The 17,233-nt window shown below is 42.3% G+C and overlaps 1 protein-coding gene across 5 annotated transcripts in view; it reads left to right on the top strand.

The window, feature by feature from the left end:
- PTPRN2 (protein tyrosine phosphatase receptor type N2) overlaps positions 1-17,233 on the top strand; it is a 914,460-nt gene that overhangs the window by 57,695 nt on the left and 839,532 nt on the right. For 4 of the 5 annotated variants that reach the window (XM_053263441.1, XM_053263436.1, XM_053263440.1 and 1 more), the window contains exon 2: positions 10,216-10,266. The exons of the other annotated variant lie outside the window; for it this stretch is intronic. In XM_053263441.1, coding sequence (XP_053119416.1) covers positions 10,216-10,266 — 51 coding nt within the window. The remainder of the gene's footprint in view (positions 1-10,215; positions 10,267-17,233) is intronic. 5 annotated transcript variants of the gene reach the window in all.

Genomic DNA, 17,233 nt, shown 5'->3' on the forward strand with positions numbered 1-17,233 from the left:
AAAAATGTTAACATACAATATATTACTTTTTACCATACTCAAAGATATGTGGTTACCCTATTATCTGCTAAGGTACTGCTCTAAGTTCAGCACAGGGATGTGGGGCAGAAAAAATTGAAAAGATTTGCATTACAAAAACATTTTTCATCTGACATCACTGAAAGATTTGAAGAGGCAGAGTACTGTGTGCTTTCTTGTTTCCTTCTGCAATGGTGAATTAGGATGGGAGAAGGTAGATGGTGCACTGTGTGGTATTGGAGAGTGCCTCTTCCATTTTTAAAGTCTAACTGGAGAAGGGACTCAAATAGCATATACTTTGTAAGAAGGGCCACAATATTTAGGAAATTAATCTCTTAGATTAACTGAAAGAAATATTTTTGTCCCATAGGAATTGTGCTACCAAAATCAAGTCTTTAGTATAAAGACAATTGGCCAACTTTTATATGGTGTCAAAGTCTGCATCATAACTTGAGTATAAAAAAAGTTCAGTCAGGCTTCCTGGGAATAATGTTGGTGTTCCTAATTGTGTGGTCGCAATGGTCCTGTGACTAGAGAGTCAGACTTGGATTCTCTTGAAGCCAGGGCTTGCATTTGGGCATGAAGTTTGTCTTCAAATTTTGTTCTCTAACTCCTCTTTTATTGTTAGTTCATTTGGGTCAGTATGTTGGTCCATACTCTAGATTTGTTTTTTTGTTTTTTTTACTACTATTGCTGCTCCTTTCATATGGACCTAAGGCTAAATATTAGATATCAATTTCCAATATTGGAGATAACTAAATCCAGTATATTGGATATCAATTTCCAAAATTCTCTCAGCAGGATGTAAGACCTGTTCACTTTTAAGCTTTGATATGCGCCCTACTTCAGTTGGTGCAAATATAAATACTTGTAGAGCTTAAGTATCCTTCAGTACAGGAGTACATTTGTATTTGCATGTTTCAGTGTGCTACCCTCAGCTTTGCTATTTGGGAGATTGAAGGGTACCTTACCCAGACATACTAAGCCCCTGCAGTTCAGATGAAGTTGAAGACATGTGTTGCTTTCCTGTAATTTCTATATAGACTTATGGTAAAGGCAAATCTATCTATTAATTGTCATGTATCCTATTGTGTCTCTTATCTCCTTTTATCACAGCTAAATGCCTTCTGATATCTGTGAGGACACAAGTCTCATAGTCCTTTTTGGTGTATATCTCCTTAAAAAAAAGATATATGCTTAGTGACATAGTGTTTTTATTGTATGGAAGTATTCATTGTTTTCCACTGTAGCATTATACTGCTCACTGAGGTCTGTTGATTTGATTCTGATTCTAAAATACCGCTGAGTAGTTAAAAAGCAGCCTTTGAGTATTTCTTTATTTTATTTCTTTATCATATTTCTATACCGTCTGATATGTACATCTCTAGAATTAAAAATAAATAAACTATTTTTAATATCAGTTATTGCAAAACCCAGAACTGGTGGGTGCCACTTTAAAAGTGATCTTGGAGGAAACTAATTATCTAGACCAATTTCAAAGTGGCATTATTTGGCCTTATAGAAGACCTTCATCAGGAAATTGATGGAGGGAATGTGACTCTGCTGGTTCTTTTGGATCTTTCAGCAGCTTATGATACCATTGACCATGGTATTCTTCTGGATCACCTGAGTGAGTTGGGGATAGGAGGCACTGTTTTACAGTGGTTCTGCTCCTATGTCTTGGGTAGGGATGTGCATGGTTTGGCCAACTTGGTTTGAATTCGGACCAGATTCCAACCTACCTGGCCCAGTCTGGCTTCGGGCTTGGACAAACCAGGTCTGGTACAGTTTGGCCATTGAACCAGGCAGTACCAGTTTTGAGGTATAAAGGGGAATCCTGCGAGGAATCCCCTTTATGAGCAAAGGGGAATTCCCTTACATAAGGAGGGAAAGTGAAAGTACCTTTTATGTTAAGTCTATGGTTGAGGAGAGTCTCCGGAGGAAGGGCCGGGGGGCTCCTCGAAGCCCCCTGCTGGCCTTCCAAATGACAACCCAGGCTGCCTGCAGCCTGACTCAGGGCTCTGCGCACACGCAGAGGCCGGTTTTGTGACCTCTGCACATGCGCGGAGGCCATTTGCATCATGACGCAATTCATGTGCTGACACAAATGGCCTCTGTGAATGCTGGAGGTCACAAAGATGGCTTCTGTGTGCACACAGAGGACTGGTCTGGGCTGCAGCTGGCCTGGGTTGTTGTTTGGAAAGCTGTCATTCGGTAGGCCAACGGGGGGCTTGGAGGAGCCTCTGCTGCAACCTCTGGTGACCAGGCCATGCAGAGGCCCATTAGGCATGTGCAGCAGCCTCCAAACTAGCTGCCACGATGGGAGTGAGGCCCAGAATGGACCAAAGAGCTTCCAGAATAGTTTGAAGAGCACCCAAACTGGGTGAGGGGGGCAATTTTGGAGGCCAGCAGGGGAGGAGACACCTCCGGAGGGCCGCCCCCCACGGTCACACTAGCAATTACCGGAAGGGATGAACGACTAAAAATTTTTTATTCGCGACCCCCCCAACCAAACCAAAAAGGATGGGGGGGTTTCAAGGGGGTGCTGGACTGAACTGGCTTGGTCCTGTTCAGGTCCAGTTTGGACTCGAACTGAACCAGGTCAGCCATTTTTGTGCATACCCTTACTATCTAGTCCAGCATCCTGTTTCACACAGTGGCCTACCAGATGACTCTGGGAAGCTCAGAGGCAGGAGCTGAGGGCATGCACTCTCACCTAGACTCCTGATCATCTTGGTTACTCTCCTGCACCTTTTCCATTTCTACAATGTCCTTCTTAAGATACAGTGACCAGAACTGTATGCAGTACTCCAAATGTGGCCGTACCATAGATTTGTATAAGTGCATTATGATATTAGAAGTTTTATTTTCAAACACCTTCCTTGTTAACATTGAGCCACACTCGTTAACACTGAGCCACATTTGCAATTTAGTTGCCCATTCCCTCAGTTTGGAGAGATCCTTTTGGAGCTCCTTGCAATCTCTTTTGGATTTCACTACCCTAAATAGTTTGGTCATCTACGAATTTTGCCACTTGGCTCTTTTCCCCAACTTCTAAATCATTTATGAACAAGTTAAAGAGCACTTGTCCCAGTACCAATCCTGGTGGGATCCCATTTCTTATTTTCCTTCATTTAGAGAACTGTCCATTTATCCCTACCCTCTGTTTCCTGTCCTTCAACCAGTTAGCAATCCACGCATGTACTTGTCCCATTATCCCATGACTGCTAAGTTTTCTCAAGAGTCTTTGATGTGGAACTTTGTTGAAAGCTTTTTGAGAATCCAGGTATACTATGCAGGGGTGTAGCTAGGGAAGAGGGGGCCCGTGTTCATCCCTCTCTCTGCCGGCCCCCCAGAGTGAGGGAGATAATGAAGAAAATAGGGAGGGATGGAGCTGGAGGGCCCTCAGGAGCTGGGGCCTGTGTTCTTTGAACCCTTTTGCTTAATTATAGCTACGCCCCAATACTATGTCAACTGGATCACCTTTATCCACACACCTGTTGACATTCTCAAAGGACCCAAAAAGGTTTGTGAGGCAAGATTTACCTTTGCTGAAGCCATGCTGGTTCTCCTTCAGCAGGGCCTGTTCTTCTATAGGCTCAACAATTTTATCCTTGACAATGCTTTCCATCAATTTGCCCCCAACAGACGTTAAGCTAACCAGCCTATAAGTTTCTGGATCCCTCCTGGATTGCTTTTTGAAATTTGGTGTTACATTGACCACTTTCCAGTCATCCAGTACAGAGCCTGATTGTAGGGACTGATTAAGTAGTTTTCAATAAGTTATTGATTTATTTTAAAAAACAAAGCAATATTATATTGCTTGTTCTTTTGAATTAAGGTAACTCTTGCATTCATTTTTAATTTGTTTAGTAGGAATTAGTTTACCAGGAAATTAAGTGGGAGGGGATTGTCTTCCTAGAAGATGAAATATATTTGTGGGGTAATGCATAAAGTGAATAAAGAATCTGCAGGATATGATAATGTTTTGCTTTTCAACTATGATGTATTACTGTCATTAACATTAGTAGGTAGATGATATTTAAAATGAAATATGGTTTTCTTAATGTTACAGCAAATAATCACAAAAATAAATTGATATTTAAATTAGCATTTCGACTGCTGGGTGAAGCGTGGACACTATTCAGCTTGTAATGTAAAAACCCCATTGAAATATCGCATACTTCTCAAGGAAGTTTGGAGGTCCTTTTTAATTTGCTTTTTAACAGCAAACAACTATCAGAGCTTGCCATGCACAAATTTATTAATTTGCTATTCAAGACTTAGATCCTCTGGGTTAATTGCATCAGATGCCTCATTCTAATCAGCATGTGAGTGCCAACTTCTGTTGAAACACAAAAAGTATGGTATTATATAATCAGTTCTTTCTGTGCATCTTATTGAGTACACATTAGATGATAATGCAGAAGGGGCTGAGCAAAATTAAAATGCCTTATTTGAATTATGTATTTGCTTCATAACAATCTCTTTAAATATAATGACTGAATAACAAAATGGCAGGCAAAATTCAGTTCATAGAAGTTCATACTCATACTGATGCACACTGGGATTAACATTTCTATTTACTTATATGCTGTTAGGGGTACAAATTAGATGTTACCTATTAGATCTTGGGATCACAGTGTAAAGCTATCTGAAGTACCAGTTCAGTTAAGTTTGCTGTGGCAGTTGATGAGGGGAAACAGCAAACTCAGTGGCTGACATCCTGACCAATGGTGTGCCAATGCTTTGTGAGATTCAGTACTGGTAATTGTGCATGGGTGGGATTTTGATAACCTTTCTTCCCCCAAGAAGTGCTCTGCGCCACCCAAAAATATGTGCCTGATGGTTGCACAGTTCTCAGGGATATGTTTTTGGGTGATAACAGAGGACTTCCAGTGGAAGGGGGAGTTTGTTGAAATTTGTGCCCCTAGCAAAAGTAGGCACTGTTTTGTTTTCTATTCTATTCTATTCTATTCTATTCTATTCTATTCTATTCTATTCTATTCTATTCTATTCATTCAAATTTGTAGACTACCCCAGACTTTCATCTCTGGGTGGTTTACAACAAAATCAGATTAAAAATGAAGACCTTAAAGCAGTTTAAAACCACAGTCCAGTTAAAAAGCTTGCGTGAAAAAGTAAGTCTTTAGAGACTTTTAAAAAGTTATCAGAGATGGGGAGGCTCTTATTTCAGCAGGGAACACATTCCAGAGTCTCAGGTTAGCAACAGAGAAGGCCTGTCCCTGAGTAGCCAACAGACAATCTGATGGCAACTGCATATGAACTTCTCCAGATGATCTCAGTGGGTGGTGGGGCACATAGCGAAGAAGATATTCTCTTAAATACCCTGGGCCAAAGCTGTTTAGGGCTTTATAGGTTATAAGCAGCACTTTGTATTTTGCCCAGAAACTTATTGGTAACCAGAGTAGCTCTTTGAGCATAGCAGTAATATGGTCTCTCCAAGGTGATCCAGAGACCAACCTGGCTGATGCATTCTGTACCAAGTGCAGTTTCCTGACTACTTACAGAAGCAGCCCCACATACAGTGCATTGCAGTAGTCAAGTCTGGAGGTTATCAGCATATGTATCACTGCTCTGAAGTCGTTTATCTCAAGAAATGGACACAACTGGCATATCAGCGAAAGCTGATAGAAAGCACCTCTGGCCACTGCCATTAGTCTGGAACTGTCTAGAAGCAACAACACTTCATTAGTGAGGATGTCAACCAGTTTTAGGAATTGTTGAAAAAGGAACTGAAAAAGCAGCAAATATAATATTGCTCTATAAATCTCTGTTGTACCTAGGGGCTCAGAATATAGTGGGACTATGTTTACTTTCCTAAATATAGGATTCTGCACAGGCAATTATGGCAGAATGATGCTATCTTGTCTGATGTTTCCTCATCAAAATGTACTCTTTGGCTATCTTTAAGTTTTATATCTTTGCTATTTGGTCTGTGTTTTGTGAGACAATACTACTTTAATAATTACCATTGCCCTTTCTGCAACGGTGAAGGCAAAAGAAGCTTAAGGATATTACTGTGACTTAAGTTATTGCACTAGGAACACCATGGGTCGTTTCAGATAGTAAATAGGTGTGCAATGTGAGAAGTTTGTGTGCAAGTTGCAAGCAGAATTTTACTCATTTGTCTGACACTCCTGCAGGCTTCTGGCTTTCTTCCCAGAACAAATTCATGCTCTTCACAACTGCAGAGCAGGGCCATCATGCTTCCTCCCCACCTTCCCTCAGCTCCACTTGCCGGCCAGCTCTTGCTTTCTGAAAAGAACAATCCCTTTTCTCCATTTGTCCAAAAATCTACCAATTGAGTACCAGTTGCAGCCTCTGAGTACCAGTTGCAGGGGAGTAACAGCAGGAGAGACGGCATGCCCTCAGCTCCTGCCTGTGCGCTTCCAGAGGCATCTGGTGGGCCACTGTGAGAAACAGGATGCTGGACTAGATAGGCCTTGGACCTGATCCAGCAGGGCATTTTACTTATGTTCTTAAGCAGTAGTCAGTTCAAGAGCTGGCCGGCAGGTGGTACTGCAGAAATCATGCAAAGACTCTGCTCCGTGTCTGAACAGAGCGTGAATTCATGCTGTGAAGGAAGATGAAAGCCTGCAGGACTGTGTGGAGCATGAGTATACTTGACCTTTGGAACCTGTGTACAAGCTTCTCATGTTGCACGTCTTATTGCCATCTGCAAGTCCCCCAAATGACTGGGAGTTTTATTCTCTATATTTTCCACTTGAGTAATATCCACTAGTACATGGTGCAGTGTCTATTTTATCATCTTCATCTTCATCATTACACCATCAATATACATAGAAAGTTAAATATGCAGGTCTTTTCCTCCAGGAGATTATAATGAGGAAAACAGTAAAAGGAGGGAGAGATTAAAAACTAGAGAGAGAGAAAATGTGCTTCACACTTGGTTACAGTTGGGAATGAAGATTAAGGAAATTGGACAAAAGCCACACAGAATCTATATACTTATTTCTCCAAGATGTGACGGTTCTAATGCATGGTGGAAATCTCGTGAGAGTTTGCAAGCAGGACAGAAAATGGTGGAAATCTTGCAAGAATTCGCGAGCAGAACAGAAAATAGCAATGGCGGCTGGTGGAGCTGGCAGAGCCATGCCGGCAGGCAGAGGTGGCTAGCCGGCGGAGGAGGCTGGTGGGGGGAGGAGGGCGAGCAGGAGAAAATGGGCTGGTGGGAGGAGGCGGCAGGCGGGCGAGCAGGAGAAAACGGCTAGGCCCAACTAGGGGCGCAGATGCTCTGCGCCCAGGCCCACTAGTAGATGGAATTTGCGTTGGGGAGATTGGCACAGAGGTGGCACTATGTACATGTTCAGGGGGGGAATTCTGTGCTTGTGGGTTGGAAGGCAGAAGGAATTTAATCATTTGAAGGAGCAGGAGAAGGACCAAGAGAGGCTAAGGTGAGGTTGTGAATAGTTTTAAAGGTAAGGATAAGGAGTTTGTGCTGGATATGAAAAGGGAAGCCAAGGAAGGGATCTAAGGAGGAGCATCACATGGTCTGAGTGATGAGAGGTAAATACCGTGAGCAGTTGGGTTTTTAACAGAGGTGAGAGGACTGAGTCTTGAAAGGGGAAGGCCAAAGAGAAGAAGGTTACAGTAGTTCATGAATATTATGAAGCAACGTTTAGAGAATGAGGAGAAATTGGCAGATTTTTGCACTGTTGTACAGCGAGAACTAGCTCATTGAATGTGAACATAAGACCAACCCTGCTGGATCAGGCCCAAGGCCTGTCTAGTCCAGCATCCTGTTTCACACAGTTGCTCACTTTCTCTGGGACTCCCACAAGCAAGACCTGCAACTGGTATTTAAAGGCTGTTGCCAGCATTACTATTCTGAAGGTTCCCAGAAGCCTCTCTGCTTATGTCTGGGACTACAGGCTTGCAGCTCGCACTCTTAACATGCTCAGGAGCCTCACAGGATTGTGGGCTCCCCATTTGTTGGCATATTGGGGACAGGTTGCTTGGCAGGCAGTAGGATGATTGCCCTCAGATTCAAGAGCTTCCAAACGAACTGAAAGGGGATTAGCCTAGCACCTTTGCCCATATTAGAGAATGTCTAAGTAGACCCAAGTTGGATTGCAAGTTAATTTAACTTTCAAGGTCTCTATGTCCGAAGATTGACCTCCTTGACTTTCCCTTCCTCTGCAGTTGCCTCAAACAAGCTAACACTAATCACCTCAGCAGGATTAGATTAGGAAAGTCAGATAAGGCACTGTGATTGCAACTCCCTTCCCCAATACAAAAGAGCTAAGTGGGCAATAGGAACTCAGAGGTGCTCTCATTAAAATTACTGATTGGTTAACTGGGTCCTTTTGACAACAATTACCATCTTTGCACGTCCATCTAGTCCATTTACCTACAGGTTGTTCTTGACCATTCATGCCATTGTGTTTTACTCAAGCACAGCAAACTGAATCCTTTTGAGATCCACCGGAATTTCCCTCCTCAGGAGAAAGGAGCAGCCGGTATTTCTCCTCAGGGCCCATTTTGGGCTATAGCTGGCCCTGGTTTCTTGAACCAGTGTGCTTCATTTGGTTTCTAAACCGTGGAGTCACCCATTGTATGGGCGATAGGTTTGGCACCTGCCATAACACTAGGCCATGTCTTGCTCATTGCACCATTTATGCTTTCAGCCTCCACATCCAGCCTTCTTCCAGGAGTGTGGTAAATAATATATACAGAGAGAAGTTTGCATGTTTGATCAAAGGGTGAATGATGATATTGTCAGTGAATATGGAGAGGGTGACCAAGAACATAGGAACATAGGAAGCTGCCATATACCAAGTCAGACCATTGGTCTATCTAGCTCAGTATTGTCTACACAGACTGGCAGCGGCTTCTCCAAGGTTGCAGGCAGGAATCTCTCTCAGCCCTATCTTGGAGATGCCAGGGAAGGAACTTGGAGCCTAGATGCTCTTCCCAGAGCAGCTCCATCCCATAAGGGGAATATCTTACAGTGCTCACACTTCTAGTCTCCCTTTCATATGCAACCAGGGCGGATCCTGCTTAGCTTAAGGGGACAAGTCATGCCTGCTACTACAAGACCAGCTCTCTTCCCATAAGAGGAAAAGTCTGAAGGAAATATGAGTAGTTCAGTCTTGGACGGGTTGCATTTGGGAACATAACATTTTGAGAATATAACATTTTTATGTGAGTGAAAAACGTTGTCCCATAGCATGCTATGCCTATTTATTTATTTATTTGTTTGTTTGACATATTTCTGTACTGCTCAAACTCACATCTCTGGGAGCTTTACAACAGAAAGGTTAAAACATTAATTAAAACAAAATAAATGGTAACAGAAAAGATTGACACATCACAACAATTTAAAATTTAAAAATATTTTAAAGCAATGTTAAAACTTTTAAAACACTGTTTAATTAAAAGCCTGGGTGAACAGATGCATCTTTAAAGACTTTTTAAAAGTTGTCAGAGATGAGGAGGCTCTTATTTCAGCAGGGAACACATTCCAAATCTTCGGGGCAGCGGTGGAGAAGGCTCGTCCCTGAGTGGCCACCAGACGGACCTCTCCTGATGAGCTCAATGGGCAGTGGCATTCATAATGAAGAAGCCGTTCTCTTAAATACCCAGGACCCAAGCACTTTAATAGTGTGTGTTTGTCACTGTTTTCATCTCCATCCTCTCATTTGTTCTTACTACCTCAGCAAGTGGCTGATACCCTGCCTTAATATGACAACTGAGAAGATTAGGTTATGAGGCATCACTTGCAAATTCTAAATCACGAGGAGCGATTGTCAGAATGAATTTCTGAGCAGCTTGTCTACTAAAACTGAGACAACTCAGGTGCATCTGCTTTCCCAAGTGCTTCAAGTGCTAAGTGTAGCCACTTTCCTTAAAGTGGCCATAGCCACATTCTGGATTTGAGCCCTAACATAGCTATTGGGAATGTTGCATGAAGGCTGACCCTCAGGAAATCATCCTTTGGGAACTGGGGCATTTAGTGGCAGGTGTTATCTTTTTGTATTTTTTACCATTCAGCCTTGACTTTGTTTTTATATTCTTGGTTTTTAAAGTGGTCAATTTGGAATTCTATCTAATCTGCCTCCAACTTGAGATTTTATAGCCTGAAATGTTGGACTGTGGTCCAGTTGCTCCAGTTTGAATCTATATTGATTTTGTGTTTTTATTGCATTCTAGGATGCCTATTTGAGGATGATCTTTGCAAATCTTTTGAGATCTGCATAAATGGTAAGTTGCTGAATGATTGGCACAGTTTACTGACCAGATTATTGTGTGGACAATTGAAAACTTCAGTAATTTCAGTTAATTCAGCAATTAATTCACTCAGCTCACAGGAATATTATGTCTCACACACTATAGCAATGGCTAGCTACTAGAATGGTTGACTTCTAGGACAGAGAACCTCATTTGCTTTCTCCTTTATAATAATGCTGCTTCTTGTGTACCTCTGGCTACACAGGAATTACCACCATCCACCTCTTAACTGAAGAGATGAGGAATGGGCGGGGCGTGGGTAGTTCAAGTCAATTAATTGATGGTATTGTCTTTCCTTAGGTTTCTTTGTCTGCATTTGATAACATTAAATTGTAAAGTTGCTTGCAGAATATTACAAAGACATTGAGTGTTCAACCCTGCAATACTTTATTCATAACCCTTGAAACATACATAACTTGCATCCCAGTTACTTCCTAGTCACCATACAAGTCCTTTCTTTCTTTCTTTTTTTCTGTGCTAGAGGTTGTTCTAGCACATGCATTCCCTTGCAGTTTAGATTTGTCAACAAATTAGCAGTAATCCCAATCAATATATTTCAGCCTGCAGCCTACCTGTGGAGTTCTTCCTTCTGCTGTGGTTGAGATTATTGAGGAGTTTGCCCCCTCCAATTTATAATAGGAAAATAGCTCAGGCACTGCTGCACATGGTCCCGGACCTACATGGTACCCGGTGCAGACTGATGGGACGATTTCCCAAACTCCCACCATTTTCAAAATAAGAAAATAAACCAATATCTTAAGGGGGCAGTACCTTGAGTTATGCTATCATACTTTTTTATTCAAGCCAGGAAAACTGCTTGGAAGAGATCTAGGGAGAAAGAGTGCAGTAAACTTAGTAGAAGAAGAGCATCGGGATTCATGTCCCAGGAGGGCAGTCTAGTGTTGAATGGGATGTAGGTGGATATATCCCCAAAGGCAAGCGCACAGCTATACATGGCTCACAATTACTTAAATGAAGCTTGGGTAACAGGGTTGTAGCACTATCCTCCTAGTCTGCTGCTACTGTCCTCCCAGTCTGGAGCTCTCTGGCTCTTGACAGCTCAGCTGGTTTAGAGCTGTGTTGGGGGCCCTTGACCCCCTTGTGTGTATTGTTCCTCTCAGATATGCCTACAACCAGCAGGCAGTTTCCATCTGCAGCTTTTCAGCTGTGCACTGATGACTAGTCCCCAGACTTCCCTAGACTGTATAGAAGCCCAGCCCTGTCTGCCTGGGAGCAGCTTCCTCTCACCCCCTATCACCTGTTGTCAGGTGAGTCTCACGGTTGTGGATCCATCCCCAAACATTGCTGGGTCCAAAGCCTCCCTGATTACTGGGGAACTGGGGTTTGTTGGCAGCTCCTGAAGTTAGAGCATCTCAACCCCACCCTGCATAGGGCTCATAGACTGGCACAATCTATATGTTTCAGGGAGTTTCCAATTGTCTTTTAGCAAGCTATGGTTATTTCTTTTTTTGGAGAGGTGGGGCTGGGACTAAAAGGCCTTTTGGGTCATCAGCTGCCTATCACGTTTGTGAAGGCTGCTGAAAAATTTTATGACCTTGTGCTTATGGAGATGAACCTACAGCAAGAGAGAAGACTGGGCCACTATAGGTATTGTACAAATGGATTTTTCACAGACATGTGCATAAAACCCTCCTTCCCCAACTTCTAGTTACTGAAATATGGAATTATCCAAATTAAATTATACTTTAGCATCCATGGCTACCTAATGGTACATTTAATTATAGTTCTCATTAGATGAGGTCAGTAAACATTGATTATAATGGATCACCTTGCTTTCAGTATTTTCAAATAAGAAGCACAATTACTCAATTACCAGATATGGTAGTCTAAGGCAATATATCGTATTTGAGGAAAAAATAACGATGAAAGGAAATGAGAAAGATTTGTCCAAAGTATAATTTATTGTCAGAAAATTTATAGTAGGTTCTTGATTTTGTAAGGAAATGGGCAGATGAGCTGTTTTGGCTATTTGGAAATACATTCAGAAAGAGATAAAGAAGAAAAAGCTCTCAACAAAATGACAAATGGTTTAAAAAAATAATTCAGAGTGTTCAAGGTGTATGTTGGAGATGGTCCCCTGAATTGGTATCTGAGATAAATGAAGGACTGTGTTGCCAGGTGAATGGTGCGAGCCTGGCAACAACTGCATTTGTGCGAATGAACTGAAGCTGAATCCAGGCAATACAGAAGTGGACTTGGTTTTAGAAGAGCCAGTCTAGATGTATGTGTTCAACCTGGATAGACTTGCACTCCCCCTTAAGAAGCAGGTTTGATGTGTTCTTAGAGTGATCTCTTCTCCTGGATATTCAGGAGGTAACAGTGGCCAAAAATGCCATTTTCTAACCTTGTAGGTATACCAGCTATACCCTTTCCTGAAGAGGTCCAATTTAGCCACAGGTTAAGGCCAAACTGCACATTACATTGATCATTCCATTTGCCCTTGCATGCTTCATTTTTTCACTACTCTTTAGTGCGAGAGTACAATCAGGATTGGGAGCATGGTGTGAGGAAGAGGGGATTTAACCCTTTGTTCTGCCACAGCCATGATATCAGTTGGGTCCCTTGTGAATTCTATTTCTACTGGGAGAGAAACTGTTATTAGAACCAAATTAGCTGCACATTTGTGTATATTTCAAACACTGTAAAGAACTATTTCTTAAATGTTCTAACAACAGTATTAAAGCTGTCTTGCTGTGTTTAATTTGGACATTTTGGGGCCATGTAGAACCTTTTGATTGTAAATGCTAATGTGTGTAACAAGGTGTTGTACTACAGCAGTTTATATATTTGTCATAAAGGCTATTTTTGGCCTCTATAATTTCATTTATGTTTGCCCAGTGGCTTGTGGTAGCAGTCATGCAGCATTAATTTTCTTCCATAAACCATTTTATCAGTTTGCTGAAGTATGCTGATTCTGAGTTGGTTAAACAATGTTGTATTGTTTTATGTTTATTTTTGGAGGATTTGCCAAATGAGACGTCTCGGAGTGCTGTTTTCCTGTATTTTTCATTCACAGATTGATTTCATATGCATCAGTTCCAGGCACAAATAGAAACCTGCCTGGTGTGGTTGTAAGGCTGAAAAATTGATGTTCCCTAGTAAATATATGTGTAACCAGTTTTTAAAGTGGCAGGTGTAGGAGGAAGGAGAGAGCTATAATTTATTGGTGTAAGAGATTACTAAAAAAACCCTTTGAAACTCTTATCTAATAATAGCAGAAGGACAACATGCCAGTGATCATATTTCATTTCACCTGATTTTGTGTCAGAATTTCTTGCTTGAACCCCCTGGGGCAGTCTGTGGACTGAAGAAGCAAGCATATACCTGGGACAGAGCTTGACAAATTCCAGATGCCAGGGAGCCCTGGCATCTAGAAATGTAACTGTGGCACCCAGGCTAAAATATCCAAAGGTGGAGTTATTGAATAAAATATTTATTTGTCCCAGGCAGCCCTAGAACATACTGTTCTGAGTGTGTTACTAGGATAGATAAATAAAATCCCAGTTACTACCCTGAAATTATTACAATATCAGTCATTAAGTCTGGTAATTTTGTCAGGGTTAATTGTCTGGCTCCTATATTTTGGGGCAGGCTCCTAGGTCTAAAGAAAGTTTGTCAAGGGACATAATTTTGCTGTTGAGAGAGAATTGGCAGGAGGGAGAAGATAGATTATCAGAGAAGAGGGAAGAGTGTTAAAAAGTAGGGCTATGCATGATTGCAAATTCTGGATCGGATCAGATCTGTTCCAATTTGAAACCACAGATATTGGTTCTGGGTCCTATCAGCTTCAGAATCCAATTTTTAATTGGCGAAAATCTCCATAGAAGTCTATGTGGAAAGTTAAAAAAAATCACTGAAAAAAGAAAAGACTAGAAAAGAAGCTCTGAAAGTTGGCACACAAGTAGGTGAGGCTGGCTGGACTCTGCGCATTTAATTCCAAGTGAATCTGACCATCTTTTGTGTTTACATTAGTTTTTTCAAGTGATCTGGAAAGTGTACTCACAGAAAATTGTCAAAGCTGCTGACAATGTTTATAGCCTTTGCCAATCTAGTTAAGCCTTAAGTACAAACATTTATGGCAGTTTAGATCCATTGACTCGTGGAACTAAATCCCCTTAATTTCAGATTCTTCCAATTAACTAGGCTTTCAATCAAGATTTGACTCTATTAGAGGGGGCATATTGCCATTCTATTAGTAAGAGCACATTGCCAGAGAAACTTGCTGCGAAGTGCAGTGATTCAGTTTCAATATGGAATAAGGAAGTTTAACATCCTCTTGACTGTGCCCAAAGTGTTAATCTTGATATTAAATAGAACAATTGTGAAATCTCTTCTATTGTGAAAGGGGACAATTGCAGCAGATTATTCAAAACACAAGATTCTCAGTGTTCTAGTTAATTATGTGTGTTTGATAAATGTTGCTTTTGATGATGATTGCTTCAGAATTAGAAATGGGAAGCGGCAGATGTCAAATGTTATAGGCAATGACCAAATTTAGATATTTGGCATATGTAACATTCAAGGGGGGGGGAATACAAAATCCCTCCTCTAGCTATGAGGAGTCCCCAGTAGCCTGCCACCATCCACTCTTTTAATATGAGCAGATTCACACTTCCAAGAGAATATTCTGGAAGAGTAAAGTGGAAAACCCCTCCCTACAAGAAAGGCTTGAGCAGTCTTAGGCCTTCAAGAGCGTGTGACTAGGGCAGGCCTCAATAAGGAGTGACACTCTATAACAACAAGGATTTACTGAATGATAAGGAAAAACGTAGAGGCATCAACAATCACTGCTTCCATTCAAGTAAAACCTTTCCCCAGAAATGACAAGAACCATGCAGTCAGATCCAAACACTTAAACAACAAGTTCTAGTAAGAACTAATCTGCCTACTTTCCTTTCACTATCCCTACAACTGGACTAAATTTGGTTCAGATTGAGGTCCACAAGTTAGACCTCTTGCACATAGGATGTTCACATAGGAAGCTACAATATACTGGGTCAGACCATTGGTCTATCTAGCTCAGTATGGTCTTCATAGACTGGCAGTCCACCATCTTAGATCAGGGAGGATGACATCATTACAAACTACACTGTTGAAGTGTCACTGTGTGTCACTCACTACAACTGTACCAAATTTGGTTCAAATTGGTTAGAAAGTCCACAGGTTAGTGCACTTGCGCCTCAATAGTTCACACGTCCACCACCTTTGATCAGGGTGGATGACATAATCATAAACTACACCATTGGGGCATCCATATGTGTCCCTACAGCTGTAGCAAATTTGCTTCAAATCAGTTAGGCAGTTCAAAACTTGTGCCTTAAATGTTTACGTGTCCATCATCTTGAATTGGGGTGGATGACATCATCACAAACTATGCCATTGAGGTGTCCCTGTTTGTCACTCACTACAACTGTACCAAATTTGGTTCAAATCAGTTAGATAGTCCACAAGTTAGCGCATTTGCGCCTCAAATGTTCATGCTTCCGCCATCTTGGATCAGGGTTCACAAGTTAGCCCACTTGCGCCTCATATATTTATGCATCCGCCTTCTTGAATCGGGGTGGATTACATCATCACAAACTATGCCATTGGGGCATTCCTATGTGTCCCTACAGTAGGGATGTGAATGGAACTGGGTGGGGGTGATTCAAAGGGGGGGGTTGCACTTTAAGGGAGGATACACTTACCCCTCCCCCCACTTTCCCCCGCTGGCACTGAGTTTTTCAAGGCTCCTCTTCTCCTTTTTGCCCGGGAGTACCCGGAAGAACCGGGTGTGCGTTCGCATGCAGGGCACGTGTGTGTGCACATCATGCTCATGCATGTGGACATTGGGTGGGCGCACGCGACATGTGCACACATGCACCCGGCGTCCGTGTGCGCGTCTGGTACTTCTGAGTACTTCCAGGCAAAGAGGGGATGGAGCAGCAGGGAGGTATGCTGCCACCTTGAAGGAGCCTTGAAAAATGGAGCACTGGCGGGGGGAAAGCAGAGGGAGGAATAAGTGCACCCTCACCCACCCTTAAAGTGCGAGCCCCCCACCTTCGAACTGGCCGGACAGCCAGTTGCTTGAACCGATTTAGCAGCCCTTAAAAGGGCCTCCAATCGGGTTCATACACATCCCTACCCTACAGCTGTAGGAAATTTGATTCAGTTGGTTTGACAGTCCACAGGTTAGCCCACTTGCACCTCATATGTTTACATGTCTGCCATCTTTAATGGGGGAGATGACATCATCACAAACTATGCCATTGAGGTGTCACTTTGTGTTCTTACAGCTGTACCTGATTTGGTTCATATTGGTCCAGGCATTGTGAAGTTGATGGGACACCCTCCCTCCCTCCCTCTCTCTGCTGGATGATCTCATAAGCCTACTGGAAAGTAGGCTAAAAGTAAATTCCCTGATGCTTCTAGCTAAACTGCTCCTTACCTTTCCTACTTACTTCCAGGTAATGAACTTCCAGTTGATTTCCAGCCCAAAGCTGTTAGTCTGTCTCTTTCCTACAGTAATTTCTTGTCAGACTTCACCGAGGCCTTCGTAAAAGAACTGAACTCCTACAAACTCCTTGCCTACTCCTCTATAGGCTGTTGTCCAGTAAACCCTACCCCTCACTCTGGATTGGGACACAGGGATTTGATTCTGCTGGGCTTTCTTCCTTATTTGGAGAAGCCCACCCGCCAAGCAGTTACTCTAATCGAAGCCTAGTCCTCCTTCCAGCCTGACTGTCACTACAACACAGGAACAATTTTAAGGGAAAACTGAGAAAACGGTGTATGCAGCAGCAGCAATTGCCTATAAACTACTTTTGCATATTCCCCCCCCCCGGAAAAAAAAGTTCTAAAAAAAGAGAATCTAGAAAACTATTTGGGTGCTTTTAGGTCCTGCTTCTGAAAAAGGAACTGGAGAGGGGGAAAGCATACA

Source organism: Hemicordylus capensis, chromosome 6 (assembly GCF_027244095.1).
Source record: "Hemicordylus capensis ecotype Gifberg chromosome 6, rHemCap1.1.pri, whole genome shotgun sequence".
NCBI lineage: Eukaryota > Metazoa > Chordata > Lepidosauria > Squamata > Cordylidae > Hemicordylus > Hemicordylus capensis.